We start from the raw sequence: 20,046 nt of genomic DNA on the forward strand, positions 1-20,046 counted from the left end.
AACCTGGGGCCCTTCAGTCTTCAGGCTGAAGCTCTATCCACTGAGCCAAATCGTCTAGGGTGAGACTTTCGCTCTTAATAACCTTGCATTCCAAGATAAACCATGAATAACAGGAAATTCCTAAGAGCATTGACTAACAGGAAATCCTAAAAGCTTTGTTTCCAAGATAAGCCACAAAAAATAATAACATCCTGTTTTCCTTACCAAAAGACAGGAACATCTTGTTCTTACCCAATCTGAACTGTCAACTGCCATATCTGGGCTATAAATATCTGTCCTAACATGTGATCTACAAATTCTTCTTATCCTATTTGACGAGCCACTACTTCTGAACATCTGGTTCCCTTTCACAGCCAGTAAAAGTGTCTCCCTGTATGCATATTATCTCTGAATTTTATTTTGACGGAGAGTTCCTGAGCAGTCAGTATCTGGACCTGACTTTCTTTGTGCACCAAGAGCCATCTTCATGGGTAAGGCCATTTGTGTAGTTGCACAGGGCCCTGACTTTTTTTTTTTTTTTTAAATATGTTTTTATTGAATTTTAGAGAGGGAAGAAGAGAGAAGGATAGAGACAGAAACATAAATGAGAAACACCATCAAGCAGCTACCTCCTAAAGAGCCTCTACTGGGAATCCAGCCAAATGGGCACTTACAGGTCAGCAGAGGGCCGGGGTCTTCAAAGGGCTTAGTGGTATACAAAAGGTCTTCAAAGGGCTGCCATTCTAGTTTCTGCAACAAGTTTGTTTTAAAAATATATTTTATTGATTTTTCACAGAGAGGAAGGGAGAGGGATAGAGAGCTAGAAACATCGACGAGAGAGATACATCGACCAGCTGCCTCCTGCACACTTCCTTATGGGGATGTGTCCGCAACCAAGGTACATGCCTTTGACCGGAATCGAACCTGGGACCTTTCAGTCTGCAGACCGACGCTCTATCCACTGAGCCAAACCGGTATCGGCTGCAACAAGTTTGTTAATCTTTTCATGGTAATACAGTAGGTCCTTGGCTTACACTGGAGATCCCTTCCTATGGCGCTGCAAAGTAAAGCGATTTTCGCCTTAAGTCGGAACCCACCTACGTCACTCACATGGAGCACATACACAGCAGTAATGAAGTGAAACAGAAAAGGGTCCTGAAGTGTCCTGGGTTCAATTTCAGCCAAGGGCACATGCCTGGGTTGCAGGCTCGATCCCCACTAGGGGGCATACAAGAGGCAGCCCATCAATAATTCTCTCTTTATTGCTGTTTCTGTTTTTTGTTTTTTTTTTTGTTTTTAAATATATTTTATTGATTTTTTTACAGAGTGGAGGAGAGAGGGATAGAGAGCTAGAAACGTCGATGAGAGAGAAACATCGACCATATTGCTGTTTCTATTTCTCTCTCCCTCTCTGAAATCAATAAAAATATATTTTAAAAAAAGAACAAAAGAAATTTGAAAGGAAGATAACAATTCCTGAACCTTTACTTGTGGTAAATAAATAGTAAAAAAAAAAAAACCACAAAGCACATATGTACATATATTGAAATGATGGAATTTTTTTTTTTTTTAAATAAGTAAATGGGAGATGGTGACATAACCACGAAACAATGTATGTCGAGTCCGACATAACCTGAGGACTGTCTGTAGGCAGCTCCAAATGGGGAAGATGGGCTGTATTTCCGGGTGAGCTCCCAGGTCCCCTGTGATTTCTTTCATCAGAACACAACAATCACGGTTAACAGAGCAGGATGCATATTTCTTACAATGAGCTGCTCCACAATATTCTATTTCTGCTCCTATTATATTGCATTTGGTTGCATTTGAGATAAAAGTTGAGTAGTTTTGACTAAGCCAGTATGGCCTACAAACTAAAATATTTACTATCTGGCCCTTTATAGAAAAAGTTTGCCAACCCCTGCTCTACACTTACCTCTCAGCATTCTCCATGTAGCCATCCCTGAAGTCGGTAACCGATCACCCTTTCCTCTTTGACCTGCTTGGCCCACCCCTCCATGGGTGCTGTCATAGAACTAACTCTATCTTGGCATGTAACTGTTACTCTGATTGTCCTTTTACTTGTCTGGTGCAAGTGTTCACTGCTGAATCCACAGCCACCGGCACAACCCCTGCCCTCCTTCCGTGCTTCATAAACATGTTTTGATAAATGAGCAGCATCCAGAAGAGATGGCAAGACTGGGTTCCAACTTTCAAGAGCTTATAAAGGGAGGATAGTAATATAAACAATAAATTAACCTACAAGGAAGATTGAAAAGGCACTAAAAAGTAGCATGCACTGTGCAGCATATCCAAGGAGAGATCCTTCCACCTGGGGGAAGAAGTTCCTTCTTTATGAGAAAAGAGTGAAGAAACAAAATGGAGTCACCATGGTCAAGTTGCTAAATTTTAAAATCAAGTAGGCTGAGATCTGACAAGGCAATTATGTTCTTGCTTTAACTAGCTTGGGAACTTAAATTTTTGAACTTTTCAGTTGCGCCTGGAGATAAATATATATATTGTTAATGATAGAATATCCAATCTAAGAAAAAGTTTATTTGAACCAAATAAGACAATTGCCAGGAAGCAAAATCTGAACAGATTGAGAAAACGCTCCAGAGAATAGCACTTTTGCAGCTTATTTTATACATTAGACTCAAAGGAAAAGCCATAAGGAAGGTTACTGGAAATTCATCCGTGGTACATTAGGGAGGCAGGAGGAAGCAAAGTGGGGGAAGTCTCTGAGATTGGATGAGAAGCAAAATGTACACATACTTCTTTTACATTGGTTGGGTACAGGATGGTTAATAATGAACATTCACAGCTCATAGAGATGGTAAAATGGAATTTTTGGACTGGAACCCGGATTCTTTGTCTGTAGGAGTCAAAGAATGAATCCACGGACAGAGGGTAGTAATAGAAAAGGTGGAGATTTATTGAAGAACAAGTACTGATTTCCATGGGAGGAGAGGGAAAGAGCCCCATAGAATGGACCCCCACGTGGGGAGGGGAAAGGGTCCCACCGACTTCCTGTTTCCTTGGTTTATAAAGGCTATACGTAGTTCCTATGTCCCAACACATCCTCTGATTGGTCAATATTCCCTTTCCAATTGGTTACTATAGAGACTCCTGAATCCCTCCTCCCTCATAGTCCTTCCATTCCTTCTGGGCTTTCTTCCTCCTTCTTTATTTTGTAAATACAGACCTCATTTGGTTACTTCCAGTTCCCTTGTCTTATGGAAATGTAACTGTGCCTGGCTTCCTTGTTTTATGGAAATGTACCTTCTCCCAATCTGTAGCCCTATATTTTTTCCATGGACCCCAATTCTAAAAATTCCCCAAGCCTGCCTATATTCCCCTAAAATTCCCGTTTCAATGGTATGCAGGGGAATAAGATAACCAGGAGGGGTTCTGTGGTCTCATGCTCTGGTGCCCGGGGTGGTGCCTACAAAGGGAAAAACAAACTACTCTGACATTTCAAAGGTATGTTATCTTAGATGCACAAAGGCAACAGACAGTTCCAAAGGTAAAGACTGACCTTTGTCGAGGAAGCTACAGGCCTATGCTGTGACTACCCACATGACCTTCTTTTCCTTAGGAATTTTTAGTTCAGAACACCCTGTGCAGTTGGCTACCTTCAGGCTCTGGGTTTGGCAGGCCCGCAGGCCTCCCCTGAGCTTGTCTACGTTCAAACCCTCTGAAGAACTGGGTCACCTGACATCTGGCTGATGACCACCTTGAACTAGTCCAAATGCTGAGAATGCAGCACTGATTTTCCTCAGGAATGTGACTTTTTAAAAACTCTCAGCTTGGGGGGTGGGGAAAGGGCAGAGGGTGGGGTGGGAACCTGGTGGAGGGAGGAAGAAATGAGGAACCTTTGTAATAATATGAACAATAAAGATTGATTAAAAAAAACCCACAAAACTCTCAGCTTAAGATTGAAATAACTTGGCACAGTGACTGGTGGTTACCAGACTTAGTGTGGTGATCACATCATAAGGTACATAACAGTCCAATCACTATCGTATGCCAACCATACTTTAATTTAAATAGTATTAATAATAAAAAAGACACCTCTTAGTGTGGCACCCGCCGGTGATGTACCACACCTGAATGAGGGGGTGAGGATAAGAAAAGACAGACAAGAACAAGCTGGGAACAGGAGGACGGAGCCTGGGTTGACGGCCGTCCCGAGTTTATTTCTTAGCTCGTTTTTATACAGCAAAAGCAGGGAGGTACAAGATACAGGACAGCAGATAAATATCTGCTGACCTTTAGGCTAAGTATTTCCCCAGCACCACATCTTTGTTTCTGTACGTAAGCAGAGAATTGTTTCCTAATCTACACGCAAGCAGCAGGTTAAACAGTATATGTTATTCTTTACAAAGATCAGCAGTATTTTTACATTAGCAAACTGCAAAACAAGCTGAACAGCACGTTCTCATGAGAGCTATGACTTTTGTCCTACCGAAGCTGTGTCCACCAAGAGACCCCTGATTCCAGGGCAGCTCCGAGGAAAAAGTCCCCCGTTTTCAGGGCGGCTCCCAACATCTTAGCTTCTCTTCTTCGCAACACTATGGGTAGTGCCTAGTTTTGCTCCTGACCAGAATATCCTAAGATTCTTTAATAATTATTTGTCATTTATTTGCTGTCAAAGCCTCAGGATTGTGCTGGGTGTGTTCTGGGCTGCAAACACGGCACAGCTCCTCCGTTGCCTGGAGGCAGCATGCCTTGGGACAGAGGGAGGTAGAGGAGGTCACCCAACAATAGGTCGGTTGGAATTTGGAGGGAGGTGGAGAGTCATGCTCCGGCCCAGCGTGCCCAGTCGTTGCACCTGTGCCCCGAGTTCCTTGGAAATGGCTAAAATAACTTTTGCAACCTTTGGGTTGTCATTGTAACTGTCCTAACTCCCACACCTGTGGTCTGCACTGCAGTTCGGCCTTTACCGCGGTGAGGTGCTGCAACTGTAGTTGCTGGCCAACTTAAGAAAGGCTCGTAAATTTTGATCTCTGTCTCTGGTGGTCGTCTCTTGGGGGTCGCCCCATAACAGGTGGGTATTTAGGATCCTTTATATTAACATAGAACCTCTACCTCCGTGATGTAATGCTTACGGAGCTTTTTTGGTGGTTGTTAGCATGTACTGCTCTTATCTGTAAAATAAGTCTCAATGCCAACTTCACAGGATTCATAAACATGGTTAATTATTGGAGGCACAGAAAGTGCTCACTAAGCCGCAGTCATCCCCGATCCTCTGAAATGCTCAGTTTAACGATAATGGAGCCCGTCTCCAGAAAGCTCCCCAGACTCTGCACCGCTCAGTGTGTGTCGCAGCATCAAATGCATCGCAGTGGTAAGCGCAGCAACCGCTCAGCGACACGCTTTGAGCTGCGCGTGGTACTGCATCCCCGGGGTAAACCGCCAGGAGCTGGAGCCCGCGATGTGGAAGAACTACAACTCCCATGGTGCTTCACGCGAGCTTAGGGCTAGGCTATATTTTATCGCCCCAGCTCCAGCCGCAAAACTCTCCAAGACTCCGCCCCAAGTGTTCTCCTCGCCTAGTCCGTCTCGGCTTCGGAAGTCGCCATGTGACGTCATGAGGCCCTACGTTTGTGCGGGGGAGCAGGAGTTGATGGACGGTCCCTGGCTGGGCTCGGGCGGGCCTGGGACCGCGGAAGAGGCTCTCGAGGGACCGCCGCCGCGATGCTCCACCAGGAGCCGGTCAGTCAGCTCCTGGATCTGTGAGTCCACTCGGTCCCCGCCTCTTCCTCGCCCCGGCCCGGCACCTGCCCCGGCCCGGCCCCTTCCCACCACCGGACCCACGTAGAGGCCCCGCTGGTGTGTCTCCGCCGGGTTCCTGACTTGTCTCCTCGACGGTGGCAGTTGTGCCCAGCGGGCTGCTGCCCGGACGTCCCCAGGCGGGTGTCCGAATTCTCCGTCGGCCTTGACCGGGAACCCTGTGTGTGCCGGGGCTGGGGGCGCTGGAAGAACCACACACCGGCCGGGGCCGCCCTCCGCCCTCCGCCCCCCGCCCTCCCGAGGCCGCTCGGTCCCTGTGCCGGGGACGCGGGGGGGGGGGGGGGGGGGGGGGGGGATCCTCGGGGCCGGAGGGCCTGCGCGGCGGTCCCCAGCTGTGTGGCCGGGGGCGTGGCAGGCTCTCTCTGCTCCAAGTTCTCTCTTAAAAAAAAAAAAAAAAAAAAAAAAATATATATATATATATATATATATATATATATATATATATATATATATTGGTTATGGTATCACATAATTGATCTCATCCCCCCATTCCCATCCCAAACCCCTCCCCACGTATGCCCCCACCCCCTGTTGTCCATGACCCCTGGTTAGGCCTAAATGCTGCGCCGAGTTCTGGATCTACAGAATTCTGTAGCAGCGCCTGGCCCACGGGGTTGCAGTGAGCAATACATTTAACGCGGGGAAAGGCCTTAGAAGGATGCTTGGTGTCCGAAGACAGTTCAGAGAGCTTCACTGGAGAGGAGTATTTTATTTCAGAGGCTGGTGGTTGGGAAACCGGACACGGAGGAGTCCTGGTGCCCGGCGCTACCAGAGTCCAATGGGTAGAGACGAGAGAGGATCAGGTGCAATACCCCTAATGACCTCTCTGACCTTTCACTTCAAGCCAGCGCTTATATACGGATAGAAGGTGGGGATGAAGGCGGGGGTGGGTGGGGACTTAAAACTAGTGAGTCCCCAGGGTCTGCTTCCTATCATTGTCGCTGCAAAGATGAACCCCGGAACGCTGTCTGCCTTTAGACACATTCTGTCCTCCGTCTGCGCTTAAAATGTATCATCTATTCCGTGAGGAGCTCATCTGGGCTTCAAGGCTGCCTTATCTTTAGGCCCTGTTCTTCTTGTAACGGGTCTAGTTTCCCAGGGTCTGTAAGAAAAATGTCTTTTCTGTGTGAATAGCTGTTCTCTTTCTATTAAATGCACCTCTCCTGTCCGTCAGGACGGCTTATAAAGTGAGAGTGATTGGTTAAAAGTGATTATCTTACACGATTTTAGGAAGACCATTTAAGTTGATTATCAAAGGCATTTATAACAAACTAGAGGCCCAATGCACGAAATTTGTGCAAGAGTAGGCCTTTCTTCCCCAGTTGCTGGTACCGCCCTCCCGGACCCGGGCTTCCCTCTGGCCCTGGCTTCGTCAGGAAGGACATCCGGAATGATGTCCGGTCTAATGAGCATATTACCCTTTTATGATTATAGATAGATAATATATTGGATTTCACTTTGTTCATGAAATGAACTAGAGTAAGTTTTGCTTGTGTGGTCAAACTGGTTTGCTCTGCTTGAGGGATTTTCAAGCCTGGTATCTATTTTATTTTATTTTTTAAAAATCCCTCCTTTTGGTCATTCAGCAAGCTAAGAGTGTCAACCAGAATAGTGTTACTCTTGCTACCACTGTTGATGTAGGCATTGGGATGGATGGTCATACAATTATTGTGTTTCTTACAGTTGCCAAGTCATCTGGACATGGCTGGTGGGATCATTGAATTCTTCAAGTTGTCTAATCCTGGTAGATAACATTGGATGTGAGTGGTTGTTGAAAGGCATTTACAACTCTTGAGAGGATGCAGTGCGCTAGGAAGGTTAATATGGTGATTATGAGGAGAACAATAGCGAAGGATTGAAAAATTCCCTAGAGTAGAGATTCCCCAGTGCCAAAATGTAATCTATTAAAAAAAAAAAAAAAAATCAGTGAAAAAAGTGTTGCCTATTTGATGAAAGATTGTTACCTGATCTTTAAGACCTTTTAAGTTTTGGGTAACAATTCTTGATTTATTAACATAAAACTCTTTTTTTTTTTTTTTTTTTTTTTTACCAGTTACAGCACAAGCACCTTATTGCAGTGTTTTTCAACCTTTTTTGGGCAAAGGCACACTTGTTTCATGAAAAAAATCACGAGGCACACCACCATTAGAAAATGTTAAAAAATTTAACTCTGTGCCTATATTGACTATATATAAAGTAATTCTCTTGAATAGGAATCAAATAAACACAAAGAAAGTATTTTATAATTACTTTATTATGAAATATTAAGTAAACAAAATAGTGAAAAATTATAAAATTCTTGTCTTGTCTGCACCTACGGCACACCAGGAACAGCGGTTGAAAAACGCTGCCTTATTGGGTGGTTAGGATGTCTAAGGCTATGTAGTTATTTCATGTAACCCTGACTAAAGAGTTATAAATTCTTGCTGTAAGTGTCAAGGTTTTGCAGAGGATAAGGTCTCCTCTAATGAGGCAGTCCTTTGTTGATGTCCTTTCCAGTAAACTCCTTCGGTTGTGATGTGTGCAGCACACTGCCTTCCTTTGGGAGGGAATCACAGAAAGCTTTCTGGACCAGGCGGAAATAAGGCTTTCAGTACTGCATTAGTGCCTTACTGAATTGAACTGTGTCGTCATTGCTCAGGACAGGATAAACATGAGGATGTCATCTTTCAGGAGGCAGTGTTAAAAATCACAGCAGTTAAAAGTCACTTTTTTAAGATGAAGAAAAAACTTCTCCATCACTGAGCACAGGCTAAGCTTTGGAATCTTATGAAGCTTAAGCTGTAAATATTAGTATAAGATATACATTCTCTTCAACAGTGTTGTAATAGCTATGTATGGTGCCGGGGGAATACTGGAAATATTGGGGGGAACACTTTGTAAAGTATATAATTATCTAACCACTTTGCTATACACTTGAAATCAATATAATATAATGTTAAATATAAACTGTAATTGAAAAATAAAATGTCCTTTATGAAAGGACTAAGGTGCTAATAGACAGCATTAAATAAATGTTAAGACTCAGTCCTGGTACAGTATAATTTACTATATCACGTTTGTATTTCAGATGCCTTTGGTGCTTCACGAAGAATATTTCCAGATATATCACAGACATTAAGTCTTTGCCTCCCAACATAAAAGATAGATTGATTAGAATGATGAGCCTGCAGGGACAGATAACAGATTCAAATATAAGTGAGGTAAGAGTATATACAACTATATAGCAAGCATATTATATTTTACTGTTTGGATATGGTTTCAGATTTCTTGAGCAATGGTATATAGTAGGATTAATAATACTTTTAAGATATAATAAAGCATCAGGGTTCTTTTTTTCCTCCAGAATGTTCATGTGTAATAGTTCTAAAAAATCTCTCCTACCATTTTTCAATTACTTCCCTTATCTTTATAATACCAGCACCTTGATCTCCATGTTTTTTAAAAGTTTTAAACTTTTTGATCAATTATACCATAATAAAGCTGGAAAGAGTAAAACATTAAATGCAGGGTAAATAAGTGGTCAAAAAAAAAAAAAATCCACACTAAGAAATACGTTTCATCGTGACTTTAGTACACAAACCACACTTACTGTGAGAGTACAGCAGGCCCTCCAATAACATCATTTTGTTATAATGTTGATGAGATTCCATAGGAACTTCACATTTATTTATATCAATTAGCCTATAAAATTGATTTCAGTGTATGTTACTTGTCTTAAAGTCACAGGACCTATCAATACTGTGTGCATTATACTTGAATATTCTCTATCTTATTCTGTTATCTCTTATTTCCTTTAAAAATGTTGACCACAGCCTACTAAATTAAATTTTTCCATTCATGGATAACAACCAGCAGTTAAAAGTCACTCTTCTAAACTCTTCTCATTTCTCTTCTGGATACCTCACTACTACTAATTTATACTCACTCCCTTCCCTACAACTAAGCTAAAATTGGCTATTCTTTAAGGTAGTAAATATAGTAAGTGTCTACAACCTGAATTAAAATTCTAGCATTGCCACTCTTTCTGGCATTGAACCTCAGGGGTGTGTGTGTGTGTGTGTGTGTGTGTGTGTGTGTGTGTGTTTGGGTGGGGAAAGGGGTTCTTTTTAAGAGAACTTTACTTTGCCCACCCGGCATGGCTCAGTGGTTGAGCATCAGCCTATGAACCAGGTTGTGAGCTTGATCCCTGGTGTGGGGCATGCAGAAGGCAGCCAATCAATGATTCTCTCTCATCACTGATGTTTCTATCACTCTCTCCCTCGCTCTTCCTCTCTGAAATCAATAAAAATATATTTAAACAAAATAGAGAACTTTATTATTATTTTAATTAGGGAAGAAAAGAGAAAGAGGAATTAATAAAATAATTTTTAAAAAAAGAGGGGGGGAAAAAAGAGAGAAAGAAGAAAGAAGGCAGATAAGAATCAAAACAGGAAAGATACTGAAAAAAAAAAAAAGTTCCCCTCCCCTACCTTCCTTCCTCAGGACAGTTTTCCGAAGTCCCTTATGCCCTTATGTGTGTGTGTGTGTGTGTGTGTGTGTGTGTGTGTGTGGTGGGGGTAGGGAGCGGTAAGTGAGAGTTTCTGGGGTTGTAACCATCGTCACTGTGTACAGAGACTAGAACTACAGTAGTTCCCCCCTGTCTGTGGGGGATACATTCCAAAATTCCCAATGGATGCCTGAAACTGTGGCTAGTACTGAACCTTATATATATATACCATGTTTTGCCATATATGTATATACTTTTTCACATAAAGGGAGCACTTTATGGCTTCTCTTTGGCATATCTGATTGACCAGCTACACTGTTCTTGGGTTTGGGGGCATTATTAAGTAAAATGGGTTACTTGAACACAAGCACTGCAACACCATGGCAGTCATTTTCATAACTGAGGTGGCTACCAGGTAACTAACGGGCAGGTAGTTGTACAGTGTGGATCCGCTCGGCAAAGGGATGAGTCACATCCCAGGCAGGATGGAGTGGGACAGTGCAGGGTTTCATCATGCTACTTAGGACAGCGCACAACTTAAAACTTACGAATTCTTTATTTCTGGAATTTTCCATTTAATATTTTTGGACCATGGAAGACCACGGGTACCTGCAACTATGTCAAGTGAAACCGCAGACAATGGGGCACTACTGTACAAATTGATGTCTTTACCACACATTCTCCCCCCAGCCTGTGATCAAAAGGACGCAAACTCTGATGTTTGCACTCCAGCATTCGACTGGGACTTCACATTGTAACTGTGCTTCAGTGTGTCTTAGTATTCCTTCTGCATCAACCTGATGTACTTTAAGATATATATATTATTGATTTTTTTTACAGAGAGGAAGAGAGGGATAGAGAGTTAGAAACATCGATGAGAGAGAAACATCGATCAGCTGCCTCCTGCACACCCCTTACGAGGGATGTGCCCACAACCAAGGTAATGCCCTTGACCAGAATTGAACACTGAGCCAAACTGGTTTTGGCCTGATGTACTTTCTTTCTTTTTTTTTTTTTTTTAATATATTTTATTGATTTTGTACAGAGAGGAAGCGAGAGAGATAGAGAGTTAGAAACATCGATGAGAGAGAATCATCGATCAGCTGCCTCTTACACACCCCCTACTGGGGATATGCCCGCAACCAAGGTAAATGCCCTTGACCGGAATCGAACCCGGGACCTTTCAGTCCCCAAGCCGACGCTCTATCCATTGAGCCAAACCGGTTTCGGCGGCCTGATGTACTTTCAATGCTTGCATTTGAACAAAGACATTTTCATGTTGTAGTCTACTTGACTCTATGGAGGTAGAATGACATCAAGTTCTTACCGTTGATGGTTCTATGGGATATATAAATTATATGTGGCTCTCAGATGAAACATGACTCTGCAGAAAACTGGTGAGATTCCTCTCTTCTCCACCATCCCCATTTTGGTCTATCCCTTTCATTTATATCTCACTGACTTACATTTTTATGGCAGTCTTTATTATTCAGTTAAACTTAATTTCACCTGAATAAAAATGGGCTAAGGGGATGAATGAGAGAGAAAAAACAAAAGTAAGGTTTTTCTTGGTGCTCTCCACTATTCCCCATCCTTGTAAGAGTCCTGCTCATGAAACTAGATCTAACTTTTGTTGCAAAGTTGCACACATCTTTGGATAGCTCTTTTTGAAATAGTTTCTGAATCTTTTTATAGTCCCTGGAGGGAGAAGGTCTTTGTTAACATGGCACTGTGAAAGAAAAAAACAGCAAAATGGGGTCGACATTGTCAAGAGAGCAATCTAAAATGGAGCCAGAGGCTTCCGGGAAGCTGAACTAACACAACTCCTCCATATGTAGTTGAACTTTTGAAGTGGGCTAAACCACAAATGGCTACATCCTGCTATAATTTCTGGAACTGAACTCCCTATTAAGAAATAAATTTTTCATTTAAGGAAAGACATCAGCAATTAATTATGCATAGCATATAGCCAATACCAGTCACAGCTCTTTCAAAACAATTTGTGTAATCCCTCTGAAGTCCCCCTTTTTCAGTGTTTATAAATTCCCTCTCTTTCCCCCTTGGAACACAATTGGGTTTCTACCCAAATCTGTGTGTCTAGAATTGCAATTTCTAAGGACTCTAAATAAAGTTTCTGATTGCTTTGCGGTTCTTGGTCAAAATTAATTGACATTACATGGTGTCAAAAAGTGGGATTCAGAGTGACTGACCTCTCCTTTCCGTGCCTGCATGGATTTGAGTAAGGTACCAAAAAGAGCCACTGCACTCTGCCGTGGTCCCAGTGGTTCCGGATCATTGTGGCAAGTCCTCCTGGATCAGAATCTCCCTCCTTGGTTGAAGTTCAGGCTCTGTTTGGGCCTCCTCTCTTATGGGGTTCCCCCCACCCCCCACCCCCATCTATGGGACATAAAGTGCCTATCTAGTGAGGGTTTATTTTTGAAAAAATGGGAAGTTCAACTGCTGAATATCTACCTTCTGGAACTTGTGCTGAAGCTGTGTATGAAATTACAGGCCCTCCGCATCTTGCAAAGTTCTGTCTTGCTGGACCATAATTACCTGGGATATTTACCTCCTTCATTCTTATTTTTGGGACCTAGTACAAACATACCCAGAATTACTGAATATTCACTTGAGGGCAACAAATAGCAGATTCACTTCACAATGTAGAACACTACTCTAATTGCCCTTGAAAAACAACAAGAAATGATTGACAGTCTGGCAGAGGTAGTACTACAAAACCAGGGCTCTAGATGTCTTAGCCACCCCACAGGTGGTACTTTTGGGAGAAGAATGCTGTTTCTGTGTCAGCAAATCAGGTGAAGTAATACAACAGCTTGAGGTTCTGAAAAAAATATGTAAAATCCTCAAAGAGGCAGAACATTAACCCTATAAACTGAGATTAGACAGACTTATCTAACTGGCCTGCAGGAATAGGAGCCTGGATTTGTTCTATATTTCAGGCCTTGACCATATTTTTTTTTGTGTGTGTGTGATTATACTGTTTACTACCTTAATTATGTATCTTTTTGGGTGTCTTGAACAATGACTGACAGCCACTACCAGAATAATAGTAGCCCAATGCCCAGAGATGTTACAACGAATAAATCCTGACAAGACCACCTCTACAAAGAACTTTTAATTTGAAGAATATGTGACTTAGCTCAATTTCCAGTTAGCCTCCTTGTTGCTCAAATGTGGCCATAAACTCTCCTATTGTACACTCAGGAAACTACTTTTCCTCCTACATGGGACATGACATACCAGGAATGAGCCTTACTGGTAGATGGGATCCATGTTGCTTTTTTAATGATGGACCATGGATGCTTCCTACTAGTTGATCATTGATACTTGATAAGGAAAAATCTTGATCTAAAGGGAGAACTGGGGAAGAAAAACAGCAAAATTGAGTTGATATTCTCAAGAGAGCTATCTAAAGGTATCCAGGAAGCTGAGCTAACACCTACCCCCTCAACTCCCCCTCCCCCCAACACACACACACACACACACACACACACACACACACACACACACGTGAAAAGGAACTTTTGAACTGGGCTAAACTACAAATGGAACTGGCTCTGCATCACTGAACTCTCTATTAAGAAATAAAATTTTCACCTAGCAGTAGACAGAGTGATCATGAATACATAGTGTAAGTCTGCTTAACAGCACCAATCACAGCTCTTTTAAAACAACTATGTCACCCCTTTGGCAGTGCCATTCTTTCTGTCTTCATAAATTCTCTCTTCCCCTCAGAACACAGTTGAATTTTTACCCAAATTTGTAGTACCGGAATTGCAATTTCTAAGGACCACAAGTAAAACTTTTTTGCTTTGCAGTTCTTGGTCAAATCACTAAGGTTAGAAACCAATAAGAAAAAGATCTATGTATTTGATTGCATCAGAATATGATCTTCTTTGTGACAAAAAGAAAAAAATCACATAACTAGGAAAAATATTTGCAATGTATGAAATTCTATTATTTTTAACATAAAGGAACCCCACAAACCAATAAGAAAAATCAAAACAAATACTAAAATAGAAGAATCATAAAGATTCAAAGGAAAGAAATATAAGTAACTAAAAGCAAGTAAAAGGATATTTAAACTCATTTAGAAATAAAAGTCACAGTTTGTCTTTCAGTTTGGCAGAAACTTAAAATAGTAATATCCAGTGTTGGCAATAGTGTGGGGAATGTCATTTTTATCTTCTGCTGATGAGAGTGGAAATGATAAAAGCCTTTTAGGAGGACAGTTTAGCACTATCAAAAGTCTTAAAATTTTGCTTACCATTGACGCAACAATTTTACTTCTGGTATGTTTTTAATCTGAGATATAATTAATATATAATGTGTAAATTTAAAGTGTGAAACACATGCTGATTTGATACACTTATTTATTGCAAAATGAGTTCCACAATAGGGTTAGTATCTCCATCATCTCATATAATTAACATTTGCTTCTGGTATTTATCTCAAGTTAATAATAATCAGGAAAGCATACAAGTATGCTCATCATAACCCAAAAAGTCAACAGTTACATACAGCACTAGAGGCCTGGTGCATGAAATTCGTGCATGGGAAGGGGGTCCCCTCAGCTTGGCTTGCATTCATTCCAATCTGGGTCCCCTCAAGACCTCTGGTTCCTAACCACTCACCTGCCTGCTGGCCTGATCTCCCTAACTGCTCTTCCCTGCCTGCCTGATCTCTAACCTCCTCTGCCTTGACCCCACCAATATGGCTTTGTCCGGAAGGACATCCGGAAGGTCATCCGGAAGACATTCAATCTAATTAGCATATTACCCTTTTATTAGTATAGATGCCACCTTGTCCTAAAAAGGCAGATTGTTCCCAGGTTTTCCTATAGTGGAAGGGAAAGCCTGAAGTAGCATCCTGGGTTCTGACCAGGGCTTATATGCTTTTGCTTTATCTCAGCAAATGTGATTTCTAGAAGACTCTTGGATTTACCAAGTCATCCTCCCAAAATGTTGAACCACCTTAATCTCCCACCGGCAACCATGCCTGTGCCCTCTGTCCCACTTTGATGCCAGTATCATTGATTTTGCCCTAGAAGCTTCCCTCCCATCAGTTGGGACTGCTTGGTACTTGAGCCAATCTCATTGTTCAGCTGGGGACTTGATTTCCCGAGATAGAATTATGGAGGAGGAAAAATAGTTTTTTTCTATCTTTCTAAGTTCTTAGTGGAGGCCCTTGTAATGAAAGACAGATCACTAAGAGAAAAACAAAAGTTCATTAACATGTGTATCTTGTATATATGTGGGAGATCCCAGGGGAAAATGAGTGACTCCCCAAGGTGACTTAGAATGCAGATTTAAACACTTTCTTCCTAGGGAAAGGGGACGGGAGATGTAGGCCTCTTAGAGGAGAGTAAGTGATTTTTAGGAAAGATGGATGGGGGAGAGGGATAGTTTATAAAAAAGTTTGGGTATGATGTCAACTTCTACTCTCCTGTCCTGTGACAGGAGTCAGTCTTCTTTACCTGATGACACTTCTCCCATCAAGAGGACCTATGACATTTAAGCTCCTTTAGGGGGGTCCGATTTTAGGCAGATCAGGAGACTCCAGTGAAAGCCTCTGCATGCATTTGCTGTTTTTCAAGCATCTGCAGCTCAAGATCATCAATATAACAACACAGCACATGTTGGGGTGGCATGTTCTCTGACCTTCAGAATAAACCCAACAGAAGCTTGTTTCCTCTCTTAGATGATTTGCCACAGTAGCATTATTCCCCGGAGATGGTATTCTGACCAGATATTCCTGGGAGTGGTCATAACATACCCTGTACTTGTAGAAAGGTGTGGGACATGTCACTAAATAAACCAAGATCAGTTTTCTTATCTTGTGGAAAGGGAGATAAAGTTATGATAGTTTAATCTCCCTTTTCTCAGGTTTCTTGTGGGTTTGTGTCTCCAATCCAGCCCCCAGTACCTCCAGCACTGCGGTGATGGGCCTTGGGGCTGCTTGGTGCCAGGCCTGCGGGTTTGTGTCTCCAATCCAGCCCCCAGAAGCCCCAGCGTCACCTGGCCACTATGGGCACCATCATCTTTGTTGGGCTAATTTGCATACTCACTCCTGATTGGCTGGTAGCGTAACGGAGTAACCATCATTTTTTGCAAGTTTCTCTTTTATTAGTGTAGATATATAAACAAAGTAACTTTATTGCTTCCTAAATCAGCCTAAATGTTCAACTTAGTGTTTTGCCATATAAGATGAATTTAATGAGCTATGAAATAGTATACAACCATAATTATTTTTGTAAAAAGTGCTCATAAGTATATATGATCTAATCTCATTTTTCCTCAAAGACTTTTTTTTTTTACTCAAAAAACATGAAAACTACGCTTATGTTTTTCTTTGGATATTGGTACTTTGGGTAACTTTAGTTGAAGTGGTTAGAAACATGGTCTTTGGAATTAGGAAGAACTAGTTTCCAAATCTAGTTCTGTTCCTTTTTTGGTTGTGTAGTTTGTGTTGCTGTTTAAACTCTGGATGCCTCAATTCCTTCATTAATAAAAGGGCAATGACCATTCTCTCAAGGGTGTGTGTATATGTGCGTGTGTGTATATGTACGTGTGTGAGAAAGAGAACAAGAGACAGAATACTAAGTAATATTGTATACAGCACACTTAGTACCCTTCCTGGTAAGAGTCCAATAAATAGAAATACTTATTCTTATCATTTGTATAATTTTTCTAAATTGTCTGAATGTTTCACAATAATAACATATTACTTTTATATTCAGAAAAGTAAAGCAATTTCTATTGAAAAAAGTAAAGGAAAATATTTCTGGAGAGAGAACTCAGAATACTTTGAAGTGAATCTGCTATTTGTTGCCCTCACATGAATATTCAGTAATTCTGGGTATGTTTGTACTAGGTCCCAAAAATAAGAATGAAGGAGGTAAATATCCCAGGTAAGCAGTGTTAATTCCCTATAAGTGTTTGGTATGTGAGAGACGCATAGCTAGAATGTCTAATAACCGGCCGGAACTACTGGAAGAGAATAAGCATCTCCACCAGTGGATTCTGCTTCTCAGGTCTAGTGTGACTTTGTACCCACCCCTGTATTCTCAGCAGTACTTTTTGTTCCTATGAAGACATTAGCAGCACTAGAAGGTGTACCTCCAATGGGAAATAGGCTTGTGGTGGTTTTTCCCCCCCTGCTTTATGTATCTATCTTCACACAGACATGGTCTATATTCCTTGCTGTATTTTCCATACTCCAGTTGTCTGTTATGACCCCAAAAACACTGAATATGGAATAGACGTTTATATTTGTAGAAAAAATTGTTTTTTAAAATCATGTATTTGTTCCAGATTTTACATCCTGAAGTCAAGACTCTAGATCTACAGAGCTGTGATATTTCAGATACTGCTCTGCTGCACCTGAGTAACTGCAGAAAACTAAAGAAATTAAATTTAAATTCCTCAAAAGAAAACAGAGTTTCTATATCTTCAGAAGGTATGTTTATTAACATTGAATGAATTGGCAACTTAATATTAACCATCTGGTATAATTTAGGAACAAAAAAAGGGGGAAATATGTCAAAAGAAAGTATGAAGATGTCAAAGAAATAGAAACTTATGTTTATCAACAAAAATATTCAAACTAAGATAAAGAATCCAAATTAGAATTCTTGCTTATAAACAGTGCTGAAAGATAAGAAATACACTAGGCAAGTCACTATTTGAGAAATTTTAAAATAAACATGGGTGGATACCTCTATATTTTAAATATTTTGCCTGCTACGGTTGAAGAAGAAATGACCAGTTCATACTTTGTTAAGGCTTTTTGGATGCAATATTACAACAGAAAATTAAATTATCATCAGTTTAAACTTACCATGCAACTCTCCTATCAGTCTGTACAATGCATAGCTTTTCACTATAGCCAGACAACTGCATTTTTCAGTGTCATTATTACATGAATTAGTGGATTTTTCAGAGAGATGAATTAATAGATTTTTATAAATTTTTTTTTCAAAATAAGATTTTTTTTTTTTTTTTTTTTTTTTTTTTACCTTTTTCTTTTCTATAAGAAAGAGGGACTTATTTGGCTAAATTTCTGGAAAATTTTGTGGGTTGGTTATTTTGCTGACTATATTTTATAATCATCTCAGCAAGTTAGGATTATCACAATATTGCAAAGAAGCATGTTTTTAAATGTTTATGCAAATAATGACTCATTAAAAAGAACTTTTATTCTATACAAAGATGAATAAAAGAAAAGTTCTTTAAGATATGAAAACAATAAAAATGACCTATACATACATTTACCATCTTCTATTTTGTGTATTTTGCCCATAAAGTTATCTTTTCACAGTGGACTGAAGAGCCCAGGATCCTGAAGTACTCTCTTATTTATGTGGCACATTATCATGTGCCCGTCTTCAGTGTGCACTCACATCAGTTTAATTAGTAAGATTGGTCCAGGCTAGCAGAGCAGGAGCGTGGTGGTAGAAAGGGGCAGAGTCAAGGAGGGGAGAGGGAATGCATAGATAGGTGTGATTCCTAAGGATAAGCATGGAAACGTTACTTAAGACATTTGGGCAATTTAACTTTGATTTTTCTTCAGAGGCCACAAGAAAACTGACTTTACTACTTTAAAACTTTTGTTTTAACAAAAAGAATTGTACTATTTAATTACTTAATATGGTTCTGAATGGCTTGGATATATTCTAAAAGCAAATCTGCTCTCTACTCATAAATAATAAAAGCTGACCATTAATAGCAGATATTCTGAAGAATATACTGCAGGCTGTGTAGAGAGTTCCTGAAACGGTACAAAGACTTTTAAATAATGGCAGCGTCACTGATAAGTATATCTTCACAGATGAACTATTTTGAAAGGGATTTCATACAAGTAGATGTATCATATTAGTACTAGTGATCAGTTAAGTGAAAATCAGTCATATTTCTCATCTATATACATTTATAGCTCATTGATACATAATTGTGTTTTCCCCAGGAATAAAAGCAGTGGCTTCATCTTGTACATACCTGCATGAAGCTTCTTTTAAAAGATGCTGCAGTCTCACTGATGAAGGAGTCCTTGCTCTTGCACGCAATTGCCGGTTGCTAAAGGTCATTGATTTAGGTGGCTGCTTAGGTATTACTGATGTGTCCTTACATGCATTAGGAGAAAACTGCTTTTTTCTGCAGTCTGTCGATTTTTCAGCTACGAAGGTAAATGAAATATAGACTTGAAATATAGAGGTTGCATGTGTTTTCCCAATGTATTTTCAGTGACTCATTAGAAGAACATAATTACTTTTATTGAAATTGTTGACTACTTCATGCTTTGGTGGTTAAATAATTGCAGTATAATTTGGCACATTCTGCTCAGTTATTTTAAGTAAGGGTGGAGGGTATATGTAGCTAAAGCACATATTTGCTGAATGGGAGGCAATAAAGTTATATCTAAACGATTAACAATTTTTAGAAAATTTTACTTTGTCCCAATTATGTGCAGTGTTGCTTTTTCCCTTTGCTTAGGTATCTGACAATGGTGTGGTTGCGCTTGTTAGTGGACCTTGTGCCGAGAAACTAGAGGTAACATAAAAATATCTATAAAGATGATGCTAACAAACTTCTTATATCTTCGGAAATTATTCTTTAAACCTAGCAGACAACCATTTTCAATTAGGTATTTTCATGAATTTTGGGGGTCTCTAACTCTTTCTTCTCAGAGTAAAGAAAAATTGGTGTGGTAGGAGATAAAGTATATTTAAAAAATAAAAACCTATTGCTCTGGCCAGTGCGGTTCAT

General features: G+C 40.6%; 1 protein-coding gene across 9 annotated transcripts in view; it reads left to right on the forward strand.

Moving 5' to 3' along the window:
* The first annotated feature begins 315 nt into the window (after window positions 1-315).
* Window positions 316-20,046, forward strand: part of AMN1 (antagonist of mitotic exit network 1 homolog) — a 31,772-nt gene continuing 12,041 nt past the window's right edge. The window contains exons 1-6 of one of the 9 annotated variants that reach the window (XM_084877884.1): window positions 316-470; window positions 546-655; window positions 8,843-8,975; window positions 17,596-17,740; window positions 19,247-19,464; window positions 19,774-19,830. In XM_084877884.1, coding sequence (XP_084734010.1) covers window positions 642-655; window positions 8,843-8,975; window positions 17,596-17,740; window positions 19,247-19,464; window positions 19,774-19,830 — 567 coding nt within the window. In that variant the 5' untranslated portion in view covers window positions 316-470; window positions 546-641. Of the gene's footprint in view, window positions 471-545; window positions 656-4,910; window positions 5,027-5,571; window positions 5,892-7,458; window positions 7,533-8,842; window positions 8,976-17,595; window positions 17,741-19,246; window positions 19,465-19,773; window positions 19,831-20,046 lie in introns of those variants that run through there. The other 8 variants (XM_084877886.1, XM_084877885.1, XM_084877882.1 and 5 more) reach the window with 8 other exon arrangements.

This window comes from Pipistrellus hanaki (assembly GCF_964339955.1).
Source record: "Pipistrellus hanaki genome assembly, chromosome: 3".
Taxonomy (NCBI): Eukaryota; Metazoa; Chordata; class Mammalia; order Chiroptera; family Vespertilionidae; genus Pipistrellus; species Pipistrellus hanaki.